The sequence below is a fragment of the Salvelinus fontinalis genome, chromosome 15, assembly GCF_029448725.1.
Source record: "Salvelinus fontinalis isolate EN_2023a chromosome 15, ASM2944872v1, whole genome shotgun sequence".
In the NCBI taxonomy this organism is placed as follows: domain Eukaryota; kingdom Metazoa; phylum Chordata; class Actinopteri; order Salmoniformes; family Salmonidae; genus Salvelinus; species Salvelinus fontinalis.
Genome location: NC_074679.1, coordinates 23,049,203 through 23,067,526, shown reverse-complemented (window position 1 = coordinate 23,067,526; position 18,324 = coordinate 23,049,203). Strand labels below are relative to the sequence as shown.

General features: G+C 40.8%; 1 protein-coding gene across 2 annotated transcripts; it reads right to left on the bottom strand.

The window, feature by feature from the left end:
* Window positions 1–4,313: 4,313 nt before the first annotated feature.
* Window positions 4,314–10,195, bottom strand: LOC129811567 (pre-mRNA-splicing factor syf2). 2 transcript variants are annotated; one of them, XM_055862976.1, is made up of 7 exons: window positions 10,103–10,195; window positions 9,611–9,706; window positions 9,320–9,445; window positions 7,285–7,402; window positions 6,462–6,552; window positions 5,758–5,856; window positions 4,314–4,825 (listed from the first exon to the last, which is right to left on the bottom strand). In XM_055862976.1, the coding sequence occupies exons 1-7, from the start codon at window positions 10,193–10,195 to the stop codon at window positions 4,660–4,662; spliced, it is 789 nt and encodes a 262-aa protein (XP_055718951.1). In that variant the 3' UTR covers window positions 4,314–4,659. The 2 variants fall into 2 exon arrangements, with proteins under 2 accessions (XP_055718951.1, XP_055718952.1); XM_055862977.1 differs by having other exon boundaries at window positions 10,079–10,155.
* Window positions 10,196–18,324: the final 8,129 nt, after the last annotated feature.

Genomic DNA, 18,324 nt, shown 5'->3' with positions numbered 1-18,324 from the left:
GTCCGCATGGTTCTAAAGCACACCAATGCCGCTTTTTGTGTCACAATAGAATGATAAAACTGGGGGGGGGGGGGGGGCAAAAATGACATTTCTGAATGTGAGGAGGTCACGCTCCCCCCAGTGAAAGTTGCACCCCTGGCTGTGATGCACATGTTGACCACATAGTGTCAGAGTTGCACCACTGAAGTGGTGCTGCAGAATGTATTCTGATTAGTCAACACTTCAAGAGATGAGTGACACTGACAACTAGTTTAGTGATGGAATGGTTTTTGGTGGTTAAAGCCAATCAAATGTAAGTAATTGATTGGGGGACAATGGCTATGTTAGTGATTTGAGGTCTGAATTGGACCCCCGGTAAAAAAACAACTGCATAGTTTAGCTTGTCATAGCACCTACCTTCAACACGGCCACCTCATGTTTAGTGGTTTTAATGAATGATTTACTCAGGCTCAGATTTCAGTGTAATAAACTTTCCATACATCATCCAGAAGTCACAGCCACACTCATAGAGCAGTATTTGTGAAGGTGGGGTTTGGTTTTGGCGGGTGAGTTAAACTCTTTGTTCAGGGAGAGGAGAGAAAATGTCTGCTAACACATGCCAAATGTCTGCTAACACATGCCAAATGTCTGCTAACACATGACTGAGCTTTTTTTGAACATGTTCTCTCCTGAGTTACCTGATCTAACCCAAAGTGTCATTATGGCTCATAAAACTGGCTAGTATTCAGATAATTTCCTTCAGATGCATTTTACCTGACACTCAGTAAGCCTATTATTATGACAAGATCTTGGCGTATGTGTAAATTTAACTGATTAATTTACCATAAACTGTGATTTCCTGTGTTTTATCAATGGGGGAGTAATAAATTAAACTGCAATCCCATGGCTTGAGGTTTGAATCTGATATTCCCATGTCATGCCACACAATCAAAGATGCCACACAAAGATCCTACATTGTTCAATACAGTACATGCTTAGCAACTGTCTTATCTCTATGAAAATGCAAGTATGATCACCACACCTTTGATGTCAATATCAATGTCATTGTGCATAGTCTCAAACAAACCACAATCATTTGTAATTTCTTTAGATGGGGAGGAGGAAAGGCAGGTCTGACTTGTCATCCTTGTGTGTCTAGAGGATTCCTCATGCACAAGGATTTTCTTATATCTTTACTTTTATACGCATAAATTACTGCATAACGAGCAAGCGTTCAGGCAGGAGTAATGCAATCAGCCACACCTCAGGACAGATATTCTCCCTTCTGTCTTTTTACATGAGGGTATTTTCTCTCCTCTGATTGTATGATCTGGCCACAAAAGGAGCTGTAGTCTATAAGGGCTAGATTCAATCAGATCAAGGGTTTGCCGGCGATAGCAGACACACGCATAGCAGATGTTTTGGCAGCGTTGGAGGTGAAACTGCATTTGCGCTGTCAAATCGCTGAGCAGCTGCTCTTGCGATCATTGTCATGAAGCCACACCCGCCCCTGGCATTAGAAGTTCAGAACGAGAAAGTGTAGGCTATATAGAAATAATGACGCTCATATTGAGAAATCATTCAAATTAGCATTTCTATCTTCCTAATGGAGGTGTAGATTACATCTCACATTCCAGTGTTTCAACTTGTAAACAAGGCTGTATTTCTGTTAATGCAACTCCACGCAGCCAATGCCAATGTTCACTTTAGGTATAATGCCGGGAGCCACTTGTGGATTTAACAGCTCAAACGCAGTTCCACCTCCTACACCATCAAAATAACCGCTATGCAGATGTCGGCTAAAGCGGATCTGATTGAATAGAGCCCTATATCGGGAACATTCTGGCAATGCCACAAAAGTGTCTTTACACATCTTTAGGAGAGAAAAAAACTAGTGTTTACAGCAGGGCATAAAGGATTACATTGTGTGTGGAACACAGAATGCCTTTTCAGTTTGTCGTGAGAAAAATGCTAAAAGTCTCCCCTTGCGGGCAAACTTCATTTGATATTTCATTTATCCTACCAGGGATACCAAGCATCTATTTGGGTAAATCACATGAATTAGATTTTCATTCAAAAACACCTAGCCCTGTACCATATAAATACGGGTATTAACAATAGTTATCACTGTGTAACAAATCAAATTCCATGCAGATTTCTAATTGATACACGCTCTTATCTAATCAATCTTCAAAGAGAATAACTTCCAACAGCCGTTTGGCTAACCTATCACATTCTCTTCACATTGTACGGGGAAAAAGCCCTTTCATGTGATCTCTCTGATGGAAAAACATGACATGGTATCTGTGGGTCATTGCCTGCTCATCAGGCACATGATTGTGGATTGGCCCAATAGTGAAAAGGGAGAGGAAATACCTATAAAATGTATGGTGCTGCCCATTTAAGACCACTAAGGATAACTGCCAAAGTTGGCTCTCCATGAGGCTAAAATGCAAAGCACTATCATAGTTTTATAGCCTTAAATGTAAGCTGGTTATTTAATGTTTTGTAGTATTTATTTCCTTTACATCACGTGTCAAACTCATTCCACAGAGGGCCGAGTGTCTGCGGGTTCTCTCCTCCCTTGTACGTGATTGATGAATTTAGGTCACTTATTAGTAAGGAACTCCCGTCACCTGGTTGCCTAGTACTTAATTGAAAGGAAAAAAACAGACACTAGGCCTCCATGAAATGAGTTTGACACCCCCGCTTTACATCTTCAGCCAATATCCTCAGGCTGATCAGAGGATAATCCAAAAGAAACAACCCTCACCTGAGAACCAAACCAGGTCCCAACAACTCTGCAAAGTAGAATCAAATGCCAAAGTGATTGCCCTAGTCAAATAATCCAAAAGGATTCAAATAAATATAAAAATCCAATAGAAAATCATCATATTTTGGAACCTATCCTATAGACTTTATATCCTGTAGGATTTTATCCAATAGGAGTCCAATATGACTGGTTCCAAAATTTGATAGGACTTTTGTATTGGATTCCTATACGATGCTATAAGATCCTATGGGATAGCAGTCCAATAGGCCTGATTCCAAAATGTTATAGGATTTTTCTACAAGGGATCTACCAGAAATCGTGAAAATGGCGTAGTTTTGCCTATAATAAAAAGGCACAAACATTTAGAAAAAACTTCTCATCTGCTATAACAATACACCGATTCAAAAACCACATGCAAATAGTTACAAAAGCTAGCGAGCGAGTCAGCTGACAGGCAAAATGTGGCTAACAGCAACTGTTACCATAGTTTCTTAGCTAGCATAAAAACGAGTGGATAAATGCTGCAGTAACGAAAATTTCACTAAAACATTTCAAACTTCGTCAGTAAACAAATACTGTGCTCACAGTGTTTGCATTTACGCACAGTGAAGGATAAAATAGTTAGAATAATAATGTTAGAAAACCGGAGATTCTCTGCAAAGCCACAGTTGGCGAGCTAAACTTGGGTGTTAGGATAATTAACACTGCAAGCGCACGTTAGTTGTGACGTCATCAGTCACTCTTAAAAGGACAGGCTTTCTTACAGGTGACAAACAGAAATGACAGAACTGATCAATGGAAATGTAGTAATTAATGCTGTTGTATTGTACTGGAACCAATGACAAATTATAATTTAATGGGTTCATTTGAGAAAACAAGCTATAATAGCATTGTGATTGGGGTGACAAAATCCTTACTTTTGATTCCCAATAGGAAATAATTAGTCAAATAGAATTCCAATAGGATTCTGATACAGGTGACACAAAATCCTATAGGGTGTATACCCCCCACACCCCATCTACCAAGAAATCATAAACTTGTAAATATTTTCTTGCATGCTAACCTTTGAAACACCTCTTCCCCATCTTATTACCATATCCCATGAGGCTTATTCAGAACGACAAAACATCACACAGATGTCTGATTCAAACTACGAAGGATGAGGATCAAATTCTATTCGCGTTTATAGGACCCCCACATCGTATTTTTGAATAACCCATAGTGTGCATCGATACAGAATGAGAAACTGAATATAGCATGTGAATCTGTTGACTGTCTTTGATCTCATTTTAGGTCACAAGCCTCTCCTAGCTCATATTCTGCTTGGGGGCAGTCGGCTTAACAGAGATGAGTGATAACGATGAAATTGTTTAATTTGTTTATCCCCTCGTGCACCTACACTAGCACATTCTTCTGCTGGCATAACTAATAAACACAGTGTAGCCTTAAGGTGAATGATAGCGTTTCATTCTCACGTTAAGCCACCCCCCACCCAACCCAACCCATACTGCATGCAGCAATCTGAGGGTAAGACCTACAAATCAGCTATATTACAAAAACGTTATTTCATAAGTGTTCCCTTTTTTTTAATGCGTGTTCATTCACACAATAAACATTGACAGAAAGGCAAAAATAGCATTACAAGATTATTCAGGTTGTACTCAAGAGTTAGCCATTCAACCTGATTCACAGTGTTATAGTAACAATACAGTAAAATGTTAGAAAATGCCTCTAAAGAAATGTCAGCGTCAAAATACAAACTTAGATCTCTGATATGTAAGCATTGTGACCAACTGAAATGGGGTTTCTATGTACATGGCCGGTCCTGTAATCACAGTGACTAATTATGGCCTTCAGTTACAACAAAGCAGTGGAAATGGTAGTGTCCATTAGATTGACCAGTCCAGTTAGACTGCTGTGCCTCTCTCCAGATTCTGCTTGATCTCGGCTGTGTATTTGCCATAGAACCGCTCTGCCTTCTTGTTGAACTTGGCGTTCCTCTCATTGATGTAGTCGATGTCTGCGTCATCGTTATAGGCCCTGCGTCGGCTGTATTTGGCCCGCTTCTCAATCCTGTGAAGAACAGCAAAGGATCAGTGTCAAGAAAGCAAAAAGGACACAACTTACAAACCAAAAGAATGACAATCATAGTAGAAAAACCTCATTCAGTCACTGAAAATCTGACCTCTCCAGAATGACTTACACACACACACACAGGCAACAATCCCTAAACGAAGACAGTCTACAAGTTCATAATTATGCCAAAGCACCAATGGAAAACCTTACTCTTCTACTCGAACACACAGGCTGGCACACAGTCACTTTTCTAACGCACAGCCTTAACTTAGTGTCTTCAAAGCAGAGATGTGCGTCATGCCCTGGCAGCTCCTTCTCTGTCTAATCTCTCACAGGAGCATCACTAACACAAGGCCTCTCAAAAATAGTTTAGCACTGAGAGGAGAGAAAAGATAGAAGGCAAATGTAACCAAGGGACACTACGGAAGGGAATATGCTAGTCAGGTGTGAGGGACTTCAGGACTTGACCTTAGCTGGTACGGAAGGTCTAACGTGCAGCTCGACTGCTCTATTCCATGGCCAGTCTTTTGAAAGGCACCGCCATGCATTACTTTATTGGGGAAAATCTGTTCTGACCAACTTAACACCAAATCATGCAGATGCACCAGAAACTAGGGTAATCTAAGGGGTGAGAATCAGAGAGGAGGGCTCATTAACTAGGCCACATATCTTCTTTCTAAGTTTTCCAGCACCTCCCCAGCGGGAGATACCATAAAAGAGCCTTATCAGCCAGTCCCATCAGGCTCCCAACACTGGGATTCATTGAGTAGGCATCAGATATGCCCTGGTTTCATGCACGCACATGTCTGCCTCTCCCATTCACAGAGGGCTCTCACTCTTTCCACAAATGGACCTTGTTTTGGACTCCAGTACATTAAATGGGAGGTCAGAGGAGGTTAGGATCTCGCTCTCATCTCTGTTACACTTACTGTTTCTCCACATCCTCCACCATGCGGTCGATGCCCTCCTTGGATGGGATGTGGGTCCCATGGATCAGGCTGTTGGATGTGGGGTGGAAGTCCTCGCCACTGTGAGACAGAACAGGAGAGTCGGTTAACACAATATCAATTTTAAATGATCCTCCTCAACACCATCCATCTCTCCAAGCTGAATATGACCCATCTCTATGACTGGAAACATTATGCTGTAGTGTAGTGCACCCTTCACAGCTCCACATGTGGCAGCAATTAAGGCGAAAAACCTGTGGGTGCTGAACTCATCTTTGGCTGATCAAGAAAACCCACCATAACTATAACCATACCGTTCCTCTCTGAGCGTATGCCTCACATTGACACCTAAGACATTAAATGATTTTGTGACAATATCAAAACTAACCAGGGGCAGGAGTGGGGCACACTGCCTGACATTTAATTGAATCCTTTGTCCACATGATCAGTGAAAACTGTGTGATAGTAGCGTCAATTATCCATTTGACACAATTAAAACATTTCATAGTACCCGTTTTATGGGGGAAACAGTCTTTGAAACATGTGCCTTTTCAAAACCAATATATAGGACTTGTGCTTGAGGACATTGGGAGGCAACCCTGCACGGTCGACTCATTGGAGACAATATCAAAGACACTCAGTAATGGAAAATGAGAGAGGAGTTTTATAAGGGGGCTCCGGCTCACCACTGCTCTCGCTGCCTCTCGTAGCCGTCCATGTCTGGTTTGATCTGTTTGGTGAGGCGCTGGTACTGTCGCAGCTGGGCCTCCGCGTAACCTGCGGGCCAATGGCAGCAAACAAGAGAGGTTATAATTACCGGAACAAACGACAAGCAGGCGCAAAGCTCTGCGACAAAACCTGCGTCTGGTTAGGGGAGATGAGGAGGCCGCTTTCAAGCCCCTCTGGTGATAATTTTCTCCCCAGAGGTTTAATTCAGAGACGTTTTGATGCAACAGATGGCAGCCATATTTGGGGAACGCAGTGATCCCTTTTGGCAGATTAAATTGGAGGTAGTTAAAAATGATTTATCCCGAGGGGTCTTTACACGCACCCAGAATTCCGTTACAGAATACCTTGGTACAGGGCTGCCCTGTTGTGGAATGACAGTACCACCTCCAGTAGTCGTCTTCCACAATCTAACTTCTGCTGCATTACTGACTGGCCTTTGGTGTCTTCAAAAACAAGTTGGTGTCTTCAAAAACAACCAGGCTCTACAGCACAATATTAAAGTCACACTTTCCCACTTGTATCTCCAGGCGTATCTTATTTTAGATGATAGCATTTTTTTTTTATGGATTGAGGATGTACAGCATGACATACCGGTAGATGCTCTCCAAGCGCACGATTAAATGGCCCTCAGCTAAAGAGGCAGACCTTAGCTCTTCCTGAACATGTGGCCTTACCAGTTATAGCTTATAAGTAGAAACCATAGTTTTTCTTGTTCAGAAAAACTGACCAGCTGAGGCATAGCTATCCAGTTCGCTCAAAAAATTGTGTAATCTCTCTCACCTGAGAATCCTGGGTCAGGGTTCTTCTTCTTCTTCTTTCTCTCCCACCGCTCAGCATCCTCAGCACTGATCTCTAGCAGTTTCACCCGGTCATAGTCCTCCCCTTTGGCCGCACACTCCTGAAATCCCACAGACACACACCAAGTCACTAAACAGCAACAGTGTGCATACAATTACTATATAACTTATAACGTTACTTATTAGAGGTCGATCAATTAAATCGGCTTGGCCGATTAATCAGGGTTATTTCAAGTTTTCATAACAATCGGTAATCAGTCTTTTTGGACGTAATTATGGCTGATTACATTGCAATCCACGAGGAGACTGCGTGGCAGGCTGACCCCCTGTTACGCGAGTGCAGCATCAAAAGGACCTTGTGGCTGCAAAAGCCAGGGTAAGTTGCTAGCTAGCATTAAACTTATCTTATAAAAAAACATATAATTCTTCACATAATCACTAGTGAACTACACATGGTTGATGATGTTACTAGGTTAACTAGCTTGTCCTGCGTTGCATATAATCAATGCGGTGCCTGTTATTTATCATTGAATCACAGCCTACTTCAACTTTGCCAAACGGGTGATGATTTAACAAAAGTGCATTCGCGAAAAAAGCCCAATCGTTGCACAAATGTACCTAATCATCAACGCCTTTCTTATTATCAATACACAAGTATATTTTTCAACCTACATATGTAGTTAAAATAAATTCACGTTAGCAGGCAATATTCACTATGGGAATTCTGTAATTTCTCTTGCGTTCAGTGCAAGCAGAGCCAGGGTATAATGCAGCAGTTTGGGCCGCCTGGCTTGTTGCGAACTGTGTGAGGACCATTTCTTCCTGTCAAAGACCGTAATTAACTTGTCAGAATTTGACATAATTATGACATAACAATGAAGGTTGTGCAATGTAACAGCAATATTTAGACTTAGTGTTGCCATCCATTCGATAAAATACTGAACGGTTCCTTATTTCACTGAAAGAATAAACGTTTTGTTTTCGAAATGATAGTTTCCGGATTTGACCATATTAATGACCAAAGGCTCGTATTTCTGTGTGTTTATTATAATTAAGTATAGGATGATATTTGATAGAGCAGTCTGAGCGGTGGTAGGCAGCAGCAGGCTCGTAAGCATTCATTCAAACAGCACTTTACTGCGTTTGCTTCAAACAGCTTTTAGCAATGTTTGAAGCACAGCGCGGTTTATGACTTCAAGCCTATCAACTCCCGAGATTAGGCTGGCAATACTATAGTGCCTATAAGAACATCCAATAGTCAAAGGTATATGAAATACAAATGGTATAGAGAGAAATAGTCCTATAATTCCTATAATAACTACAACCTAAAACTTCTTAACTGGGAATATTGAAGACTCATGTATATGTTCTCATGTTCTGAGCAAGGAACTTAAACGTTAGCTTTTTTACATGGCACATATTGCACTTTTACTTTCTTCTCCAACACTGTGTTTTTGCATTATTTAAACCAAATTGAACATGTTTCATTATTTATTTGAGACTAAATTGATTTTATTTATGCATTATATGAAGTTAAAAAAAAGTGTTTATTGTTCATTCAGTATTGTTGTAATTGTCATTATTACAAATAAATATAACAATTGGCCGATTAATCGGTATCGGCTTTTTTTGGTCCTCCAATAATCGGTATCGGCGTTGAAAAATCATAATCGGTCGACCTCTATTACTTATCTATTATCCTAAGGTACACAACTTGCAGTTGACTTCTGACATCCTGCTCTCTGTCATCAGCCAACAAAAAAAACATTGTCCTACACATGTGACGGTTCATTCAGAAAGCAGTGCCTCTGTGATAATAATAATGTTCAACATAGCTGACAGACATATGTAGCTCAGTTGGTAGAGCATTGCGCTTAAAAATGCCAGGATAGTGGGTTTGATTGCCAGGACCACCCATATGTAAAATGTATGCAAGCATGACTAATTTGGATAAAAGCATCTGCTAAATGGCATATATAATTAATATATTACAATTAAGTCAGTTGATGAACATGTACCTTTTTCTTTTCATCAGTCATTAGTTCCCACTCCAGACGGGCTTTCTTTGCCTCCCAGTTAGTTGGTAGCTTCAGTCTTTTGTCCTCCTCCACAACCTCATTGTGATTGAGCTTGCGTGCTTCATTCTGCAATGGATACCACAAAATACATAAATTCCAGAACGTGAATACAAAGAATGCAGATCCAAGATATACCATGTAAACTCAAGCTACTTCCAAACTCAAATGAGGATAGGCTTCATATGACGTTACTAAAATGTGTCTGAAATGGAATAACCTTGGAACACAGACCCTTTTGAAATGCAGTTCCCGGAATTTTCGCAGTCTCTCCTCTCTTTTCTGAGATGCAGCACATTCGGTCTGTTCATCTGTGACCGACGCAGATACCTATGGAAAATATAGTTTTAGCTAACGTTAATTAGCTAGCTTGCATAAAGTACTAACTCCGAATGTCGGATCCGTGCTGTACCTTACAGTGGCAAGACAAAGCAAGGTAACGTTTTCTACGTATCATGCTAATCCACTACAAACATCAGCAACTAAAAGCAAATTGAAAACATATAACGTTAACTAGCTAAGAGTTCGAAAGAGAATGGTCTGAAATGCTAGCAAATTACCTAACGTTAGCTTGCTAATGCTATTAGCGCTGGCCATTGGACTGTAAAAGAGAGGAGTACTCCATTGGGTACACTAACACATTTCAAATGCCATATTTACTTTCAATAATTGTTTATCTTCATCACAAATAATGAAAAACACCTTTTCATTTGCCAAAACACCAACCTCAAAACAGGACGCCATCGTTGGGTTGGCAGGCAGGAAGTCTTCACTCTGAATGTCGGATGTTACGCAATGAACGGAACTGCTGGTCGTCATATAAATTTTCAATCAAATATTTCATATTATTTGTATAGTATTTAGATTTTTTTTAAATACATAAAACATAATTACTCATAAAGGGGGAAATCCAATAAGGGGCTACTGTCCTGTCCAATAAGGGGCTACTGTCCTGCCCTAATACATTGATAGGTGGATAAAAAAAGTCACCTTGTTTTCACTCCACACATGTGTATACCTCCTTCATTATCTCCAGTAAGATACTACCACTGACCTGAGAACATATACAGTATCAGTCAAACGGCTTTTTCTTTATTTTTTCCTATTTTCTACATTGTAGAATAATAGTGAAGACATCAAAACTATGAAATAACATATATTGAATCATGTAGTAACCAAAAAAGTGTTAAACAAATCAAAATATATTTTAGATTTTAGATTCTTCAAAGTAACCACCCTTTGCCATGATGACAGCTTTGCACACTCTTGGCGTTCTCTCAACCAGCTTCATGAGGTAGTCACCAGGAAAGCATTTCAATTAACAGGTGTGCCTTGTTAAAAGTTCATTTGTCGAATTTCTTTCCTTCTTAATGCGTTTGAGCAAATCATTTGTGTTGTGACAAGGTTTGTGTTGTGACAAGGTATGCAGAAGATAGCCCTATTTGGTGAAAGACCAAATCCATATTATGGCAAGAACAGCTCAAATAAGCAAAGAGAAACGACAGTCCATCATTACTTTAAGTCATGAAGGTCAGTCAATCCGGAAAATTTCAAGGACTTTGAAAGTTTCTTCAAGTGCAGTCGCTAAAACAATTGAAATTGGCTCTCATGAGGACCGCCACAGGAAAGGAATACCCAGAGTTACTTCTGCTGTAGAGGATAAGTTTATTAGAGTGACCAGCCTCAGACATTGCAGCCCAAATAAATGCTTCACAAAGTTCAAGAAACAGACACATCTTAACATCAACTGTTCAGAGGAGACTGTGTGAATCAGGCTTTCACAGTCAAATTGCTACAAAGAAGCCACTACTAAAGGACACCAATAAGAAGAAGAGACTTGCTTGGGCCAAGAAACATGAGCAGTGGACATTAGACTGGTGGAAATCTGTCCTTTGGTCTGATGAGTCCAAATTTGAGATTTTTGGTTCCAACTGCCGTTTCTTTTTGAGTCGCAGAGTAGGTGAACGGATGATCTCCGCATGTGTGGTACCCACCGTGAAGCATGGAGGAGATGTGATGGTGTGGGGGTGCTTTGCTGGTGACACTGTCAGTGATATATTTTGAATTCAAGGCACACTTAACCAGCATGGCTACCACAGCATTCTGCAGCGATACGCCATTCCATCTGGTTTGCACTTAGTGGGACTGTCATTTGTTTTTCAACAAGACAATGACCCAAAACACACCTCCAGAGAGTGTAAGGGCTATTTGACCAAGAGGGAGAGGGATGGAGTGCTGCATCAGATGACCTGGCCTCCACAATCACCTGACTTCAACCCATTTGAGATGGTTTGGGATGAGTTGGACTGCAGAGTGAAGGAAAAGCAGCCAATAAGTGGGCTCCCGCATGACGCAGCGGTCTAAGACACTGCAACTCAATGCAAGAAGCATCACTGCAGTCCCTGGTTTGAATCAAGGCAGCATCACATCCAGCCGTGATTGGGAGTCGCATAGGGCGGCGCACAATTGGCCCAGTGTCGTCCGGGTTTGGCTGGGGTAGGCCGTCATTGTAAATAAGAATTTGTTCTTAACTGACTTGCCTAGTTAAATAAAAAAATACACATTTTCATATGTGGGAACTCCTTCAAGTCTTTTGGAAAAGCATTCCAATTGAAGCTGGCTGAGAGAATGCCAAGAGTGTGCAAAGCTATCATCAAGGCAGAGGGTGGCTACTTTAAAGAATCTAAAATATATTTTGATTTGTTTAACACTTTTTTGGTTACTACATAGTTATTTCATAGTTTTTATGTCTTCACTATTATTCTACAATGTAAAAAATAGTAAAAAATAAATATAAACCTTTGAATGAGTAGGTGTGTCCAAACTTTTGACTGGTACTGTATATATTTTTCAAAGTTCTGTAAGAATTGAGGATCAAGTAACAATGACACTTATTGGATATGTCAGGGAGACAGGCATTAGTTACATAAACAATAAAAAAAGGTTAAATTATGAACAGATAGAGAGCTATCTGAGTATTCACCGTATCTATTATGTCACTGTGTGTCACGCCCTGGCCTTAGTATTATTTGTTTTATTTATTATTTTAGTTAGGTCAGGGTGTGACATGGGGGTATGTGTGTATTTTGGGGTATTATATGGTAGAGGGGGTGTTGGTTGTAGGTATGGTTTTGTGTTGAGTGTATGTTTCTAGCTGTGTCTATGGGTGTGTAGTTTTCTAGGAAAGTCTATGGTGGCCGGAATGGGCTCTCAATTAGAGACAGCTGATTTCTGTTGTCTCTAATTGGGAGCCATATTTAAGGCTGCCATAGGCTTTAGCTGTTGGTGGGTCATTGTATATGTATATGTCGACGTAAGTAGTTTGTGTGTGCACTTACGTTTGAAGTTTCACGGTCGTTGTTTTTGTTAGTGTTGTATAAGTGTTTGGTGATCATCTTCGTCGTTATAAATGAAAGAAGATGTATTCAAATCATGTTGCGCCTTGGTCCTCTCGTTCATATCAACACGATCGTGACACTGTGTGAGAGCCAGATCTATTATCGTGACACCATGACAAAAGTCATTGCTTTGCATCTTGCATTTCATAATAATGTCTTTGTGTTGAAATTATAACCAGACTTTTACTTTTTTTCTCCTGATGTTTAATCAAACAATGGTGTGATTACAGATATGACTGGAAGTAATAGAAAGCATGAAAGGTCAAGCGTAAAGTCAGACCTCAGTTTTCCACACTGACAGAGACCAGAGACCATGACAGTGACTGTTGATTTGTTTGAAGTCTCAGTTGTTATGCTCTTTCACTGCACAAAAAATGGCAGCTCATGCCAATCAACAATACATCCTTTTCTTGGCAAATTCAATACAGTATGCAGTGGCCTGAATGTATTAAATATGATTTTAAGATCTGTTCTTTAGACAATAGTGAACCCTGTTAAATGGCAACTTTAGCATGTTTGACTTGCCAGAATGGATGTATTCCCTATTTGATTGCATTATACTAATAGAGCTCTTTTTGAGGATGTAATTAAGTGGAGTTTATAGTCTTAGATTAAAGCATCCTCTAGATCACAGGCAATGTTAATGGAGTGATGCATTTTCACTGGGAACCAGATGGGAGCACATCACAGCGAAGCAAAACAGCACTAAAGGAATGGGCAGGGCCCTGCCATTGCTGTTATAGGAATTAAAAAAGAGGGCAAAGTGCATTAAAAACAACAGTAACTGAAAGACTGTCTATTTCAACACAAAATGGTGGCTTGCAGAACATTCATCTTGATATTGTGAAGGAGAAAGTAACCTGACACAGGCTTTTTTGGAACAGTTCTTTTGCCTCCGTGTTATCCTTAAATTCTGGCAAATGATACGTGTGTGAGTATCTGCAATTTTGAATATGAGCGTGTGGCTTGTCCTCTTTGTTGTTACTCAAGAGCAATACATCACTCTAGTGCCATTAATCTTTCCAGATTTTGACACGTATCTCAGTTGTATATCGTAAGCACACTTTCACAGGCAAGCACACACACACGCGTGTAATTACGCAGCATGCACACACGCTAGCACGCACACACACACACACACAACACGTTAACCAATAACTTCCTTCAGGAGTTCTCCATTACAAATAACTTGAATGGGTGAACACCCCAAATCAATGGAAGAAGGTTCTCAGAAAGGGAGCGAGAGAGTCCTTCCATGTTCCAATGTATAGGACTGTTTCTCCTCCAGCCCTTCTTGAATAAATCCCCATCTCATCCAGAGCTGTAAAGGCTGATTAAAGCAGCTCACTCATGACCATTACTCTAATGACACTGTTTGGAGATCAGCTTTAGAGACAACATATCAGACACAATTAGTCCAGGAGCCAGGAGGACACCCATATTGTGTTTACTGGAAGTGTCCATCTGGACAAAAGGCTTGTTGACGCATACTGGGGATTGCTGTTACCAGGCACGCCACCTCCAATAGACCTGGGTTAGTGTGGACAAAGATGGCGTATTCTAGAACCACCAGTGTCAGTCTTTTCTATGGACATACAGGAGAGTAGGCCCCAGCAAGGTTCAAATTCTTGACTTTAAATTAGGAACCATGGCTGGCCCTGGGCCCCACAGCCCTCCAATAGAGAGACTCAACAGTTCTGTCACTGCTTGTTAAGGGATGTTAAGCCCCCATTACAGTAGGAGATGGGACGACCATGGGTTTGGGCCACCCAAAAAATGCTGAACCACCACTCTTCAATATTAACTTTTCCAGTCAGGCAAATCGGGCCTGTAATAGGGTAATTTGATATGTGCAAATACAAGGCACACTTGCAAAAATGCTACAAGGGACATTTATAAATATGGCATATAGCAGAGTACTTCATAATCTTTCCTGATTCATAAAACAGCACATTATATTGGTCTTATTGGCTACCCACCACTGCTATATGTTTTTTTACATGGGGAAATGCATTTGGCTTGTGTTGTTATCTTCCTTTAATAAACCACCCCCTTTCTTCTAGCCCAGTGATATCGCTCCGGGGGCAGGGCCTCTCTGCATGAGCAGCTGCCTTACATCTGGAACTTAATATAAACATCATGGCCAATAAAATCATTCCATTTCCTTAATTACTATTCCTGTCATTTCCGCACTAAATGAAAAGTTATTAATTCTGGGCCAACACAAACACACTCCTCCAATATGAGGAGCTACTCCTGAAGCTGCATCACCCGACTACAGAGCGCTATCACTGGGCTGGAAGCCCCACATGTAAGGGATCAAGGCCCCCTCCGTGTATGTGCGGGGATAGGAGGCCATGGTGCCGCATATATTAATGGAACACGAAATGGCGTCTTGTTTTCCATCCCCACCAAATCCACCACTGAAGTCAGTAAAACCATGACAGGCGCAACCACTCTTGTTTTGTCTCTCCCTCTCTCTTCTTCTCTCTCTCTCTCCCTTGTTCTTTCACTGCTTCTCAGTATGTTCAACACATGCCTTTAATGACCCACCTACCGTTTTTCTCTCTATAGCTCAGTACTTCTCTTTTCTCCAAAACTATTTTTCACTCACTTCTTTCACACACTCTGATTGTCCCACTGTTCCTCCCTGTCTGTGTGGTTGCTGGTGAAGGTGAGATTCTCTGTGGTGATGACAGCCATGGCCCTGGTGGTGGCCAGTCTAGTGGCCAGCCAGCCTTCTTGCCTGCCCCAGACAAGTGCTGGAAGGAAATCACAATCTTTCACACTGTCATATGTCCCACACAGAATTATCAACGGAAACCAGCTCTACAATACGTCATTATCATCTCTTTCTAGCAGTTGTAATGTGTCCCATTGATTTCACAGCTCCCACTGCCTTCACACATAGCCAACGGGCACAGATGAATGGAGGCTGCACATGGATACATAGATGCATCTCCTTGTAAAATGTGTCACACCAAACGTATCTTTGCATCTGCATACGTACATGGTGATGAATGCTTGACACATGTTAATTTCAGCCAAAAGCTTCACTATCCCTCACATTAGTATGTTTTGTATGATGGAAATGAATGTTCTGATTCTTCTTGAACCATTTTATTATCCACGAGTGGAAAAGGATTAAGTGTGCGATATAAGAGAATTTAGAGAGTGATTCATACACAAAGATGAATGTATGCACTCAAATACCACTGGTTTTGTAGTCAATGCTCTTTCTGCACCACACACACTTACATTCCCAATTAAAGCCCATTATGGTTGTTCCACTAGAAACGACCACGGAGAGCAGCACCACGGACTCAACATTGTGGGTAAACAGATGTCTCTTGTGCTGTTATCCAAAGGACCTCAAGCTAATCCACAAACTTTATGATCACAATTAGGGGAGAGTGGGTTGAGCCAAAGGGGTAAGTTGAGCCACCCTTGTTTCTAGGAAACCATCATTTGACCAAATATTTAGGAAGAGGTCAACATTTCATGGAGTCTGTGAAGGAAGAAAAGTGGTAAGCAAGTTAAGTCCAAAAAACGGATTTTCACCACATTAAATTAATTTATTGTGTTAGAGGTTTCATAATTATTGTATCTAAACCAAAGTAGATCATTAAGATTGTTCTATACATCAGTTGGGGTCTCCATAAGCTTCGATATGAGGTCCTAAATCTACAAGAAAGTACATCCTTGTAGCTGTGTGGGCTAATGTCGTCAAATGTTTGCCAAAATGAGCCAATGGCTGTGGGGTAAGTTGAGCCAATGGTTGCGCCAATTGCAAGTTGAGCAAATGGAAGAGTTTTCTTCTCAGGCGTACTGCAAGGCATTATCACTGGGATATGAGGTAACAACAGGGCCTGGCCTATGTTAAAAGTGTTTTAAAAAAGTACAACGTCTTTGTTAGGTGTTAAGCTTGGACTAAAATATATTTTAAACGATTAAAAGAAAAAAAAGCAATTGTGATTGTGTTGAATTGTGTTTGGGAAATAAAGATAGACATGATTTAAAAAGTTAGTGGTAATATTTCATTCAGTACAGAAATGTGTAGGTGGCTTAACTTACCCTGTCCCCATAAGTTGTGGAAGGTGAGCCAAGAGACCACTTTGTTTGGACAAGCTATGTTTTAAAAACTGTAATGTTTACATGAATACTGATTATTTCCAGGGATACACAACATCCTGAAATATACTGTATGTAGATATCTTTGTTAGAAGAATACTATAGTTCCCTTGATAGAGTGATGCTGAATGTAAAAAATAAATAAACTTACTCAACTCTCCTCTACTGATCAAAATGAAAGTGAGAGAGCAGCCTTTATTGAGGACAGCAATACAAAAGAATTTAAATGGAAATGGAAGTGGAATGGAATTTGAGAATTAGAAGTGTGGGCATTTACTTTTCTTGTTGAGCAGATGTCTTACTGGACCTGGGGGGATGGGATGCCCATGACCACAAGAGGGCGACATACAACACCATTAATGAGCAACTATGTGTAATAGGGTAAAAAACAAAAACCTATAGTTGATATTACACAAGGTGAGATAAAATGTCCATTGTGATTCACTTTTAAAGGGCCATTCTCAATCAATACAATTATACCATAAACAGGACATGTAGTGTGGCTCCATAGAAATAAGCACACCATTATTTTTTCGAACTCATCAAAGCTTAATAGTTTTAATAGATTCATTAATTAATAGATCAATAGATTTGGATACGTTGCACTGATGAAAGCAAGAAACTAATTCATAAACACACAAGTTCAATATAGGTGTCACCCGGTTGCGCGTTGCCAAAAGTGTCATGTGTTTACGCATCTCTGTTCCCATCGTCTTTCCCCACAAGCTTAATTAGATATTACAGTTCTCACTTTTCTTCACAATACTCTGTTGTGGACAGCTGCGTAGGAACCTGGCCTTGCCAACAGCCTCTGGATATACAGCTGTGTGGGGAACAGTCCTTCCTATCTACCCTTTGGTCAACGCAGCAAATCAGGCCCAACATCAAACCAACTGACCGCGGAACACACACAGCAGCTTCCTCCCATCAGAACATTTGGAACAGTAACAAACCATTTTACATGTAAAAAAAAAAACCTGATTGGTATTTTTATCTCCAGTTCACCCCACCACCAATGATATAATATTAAATCTGGTGATGCAAGCTACTGCCAGGTTGCTTCTTTGACATTCAAGTGGTAGATGAGATCTTTCTTTAAGAACAACGGTATCAATTATTAACTGAGTTTTCCACAAGTTGTGGAGGCTCATGACCACTTGTTTAATGTGCAACAAGCAGGCCTCCCTCTAAACTATTGTCTTTTACAAGAAATTTGGCTTGGCCCCGAAGACCCTTACAAACTTCGACAGATGCACCATTGGGAGCATCCTGTCGGGCCACCGCCTGGTACGGTAATCACACCGCCCACCATCGCATGGCTCTCCAGAGGGTGGTACGGTCAGCCCAACGCATCACCGGTGGCACACTGCCTGCCCTCCAGGACATCTTCAGTACCTGGTGTCACAGGAAGACCAAGAA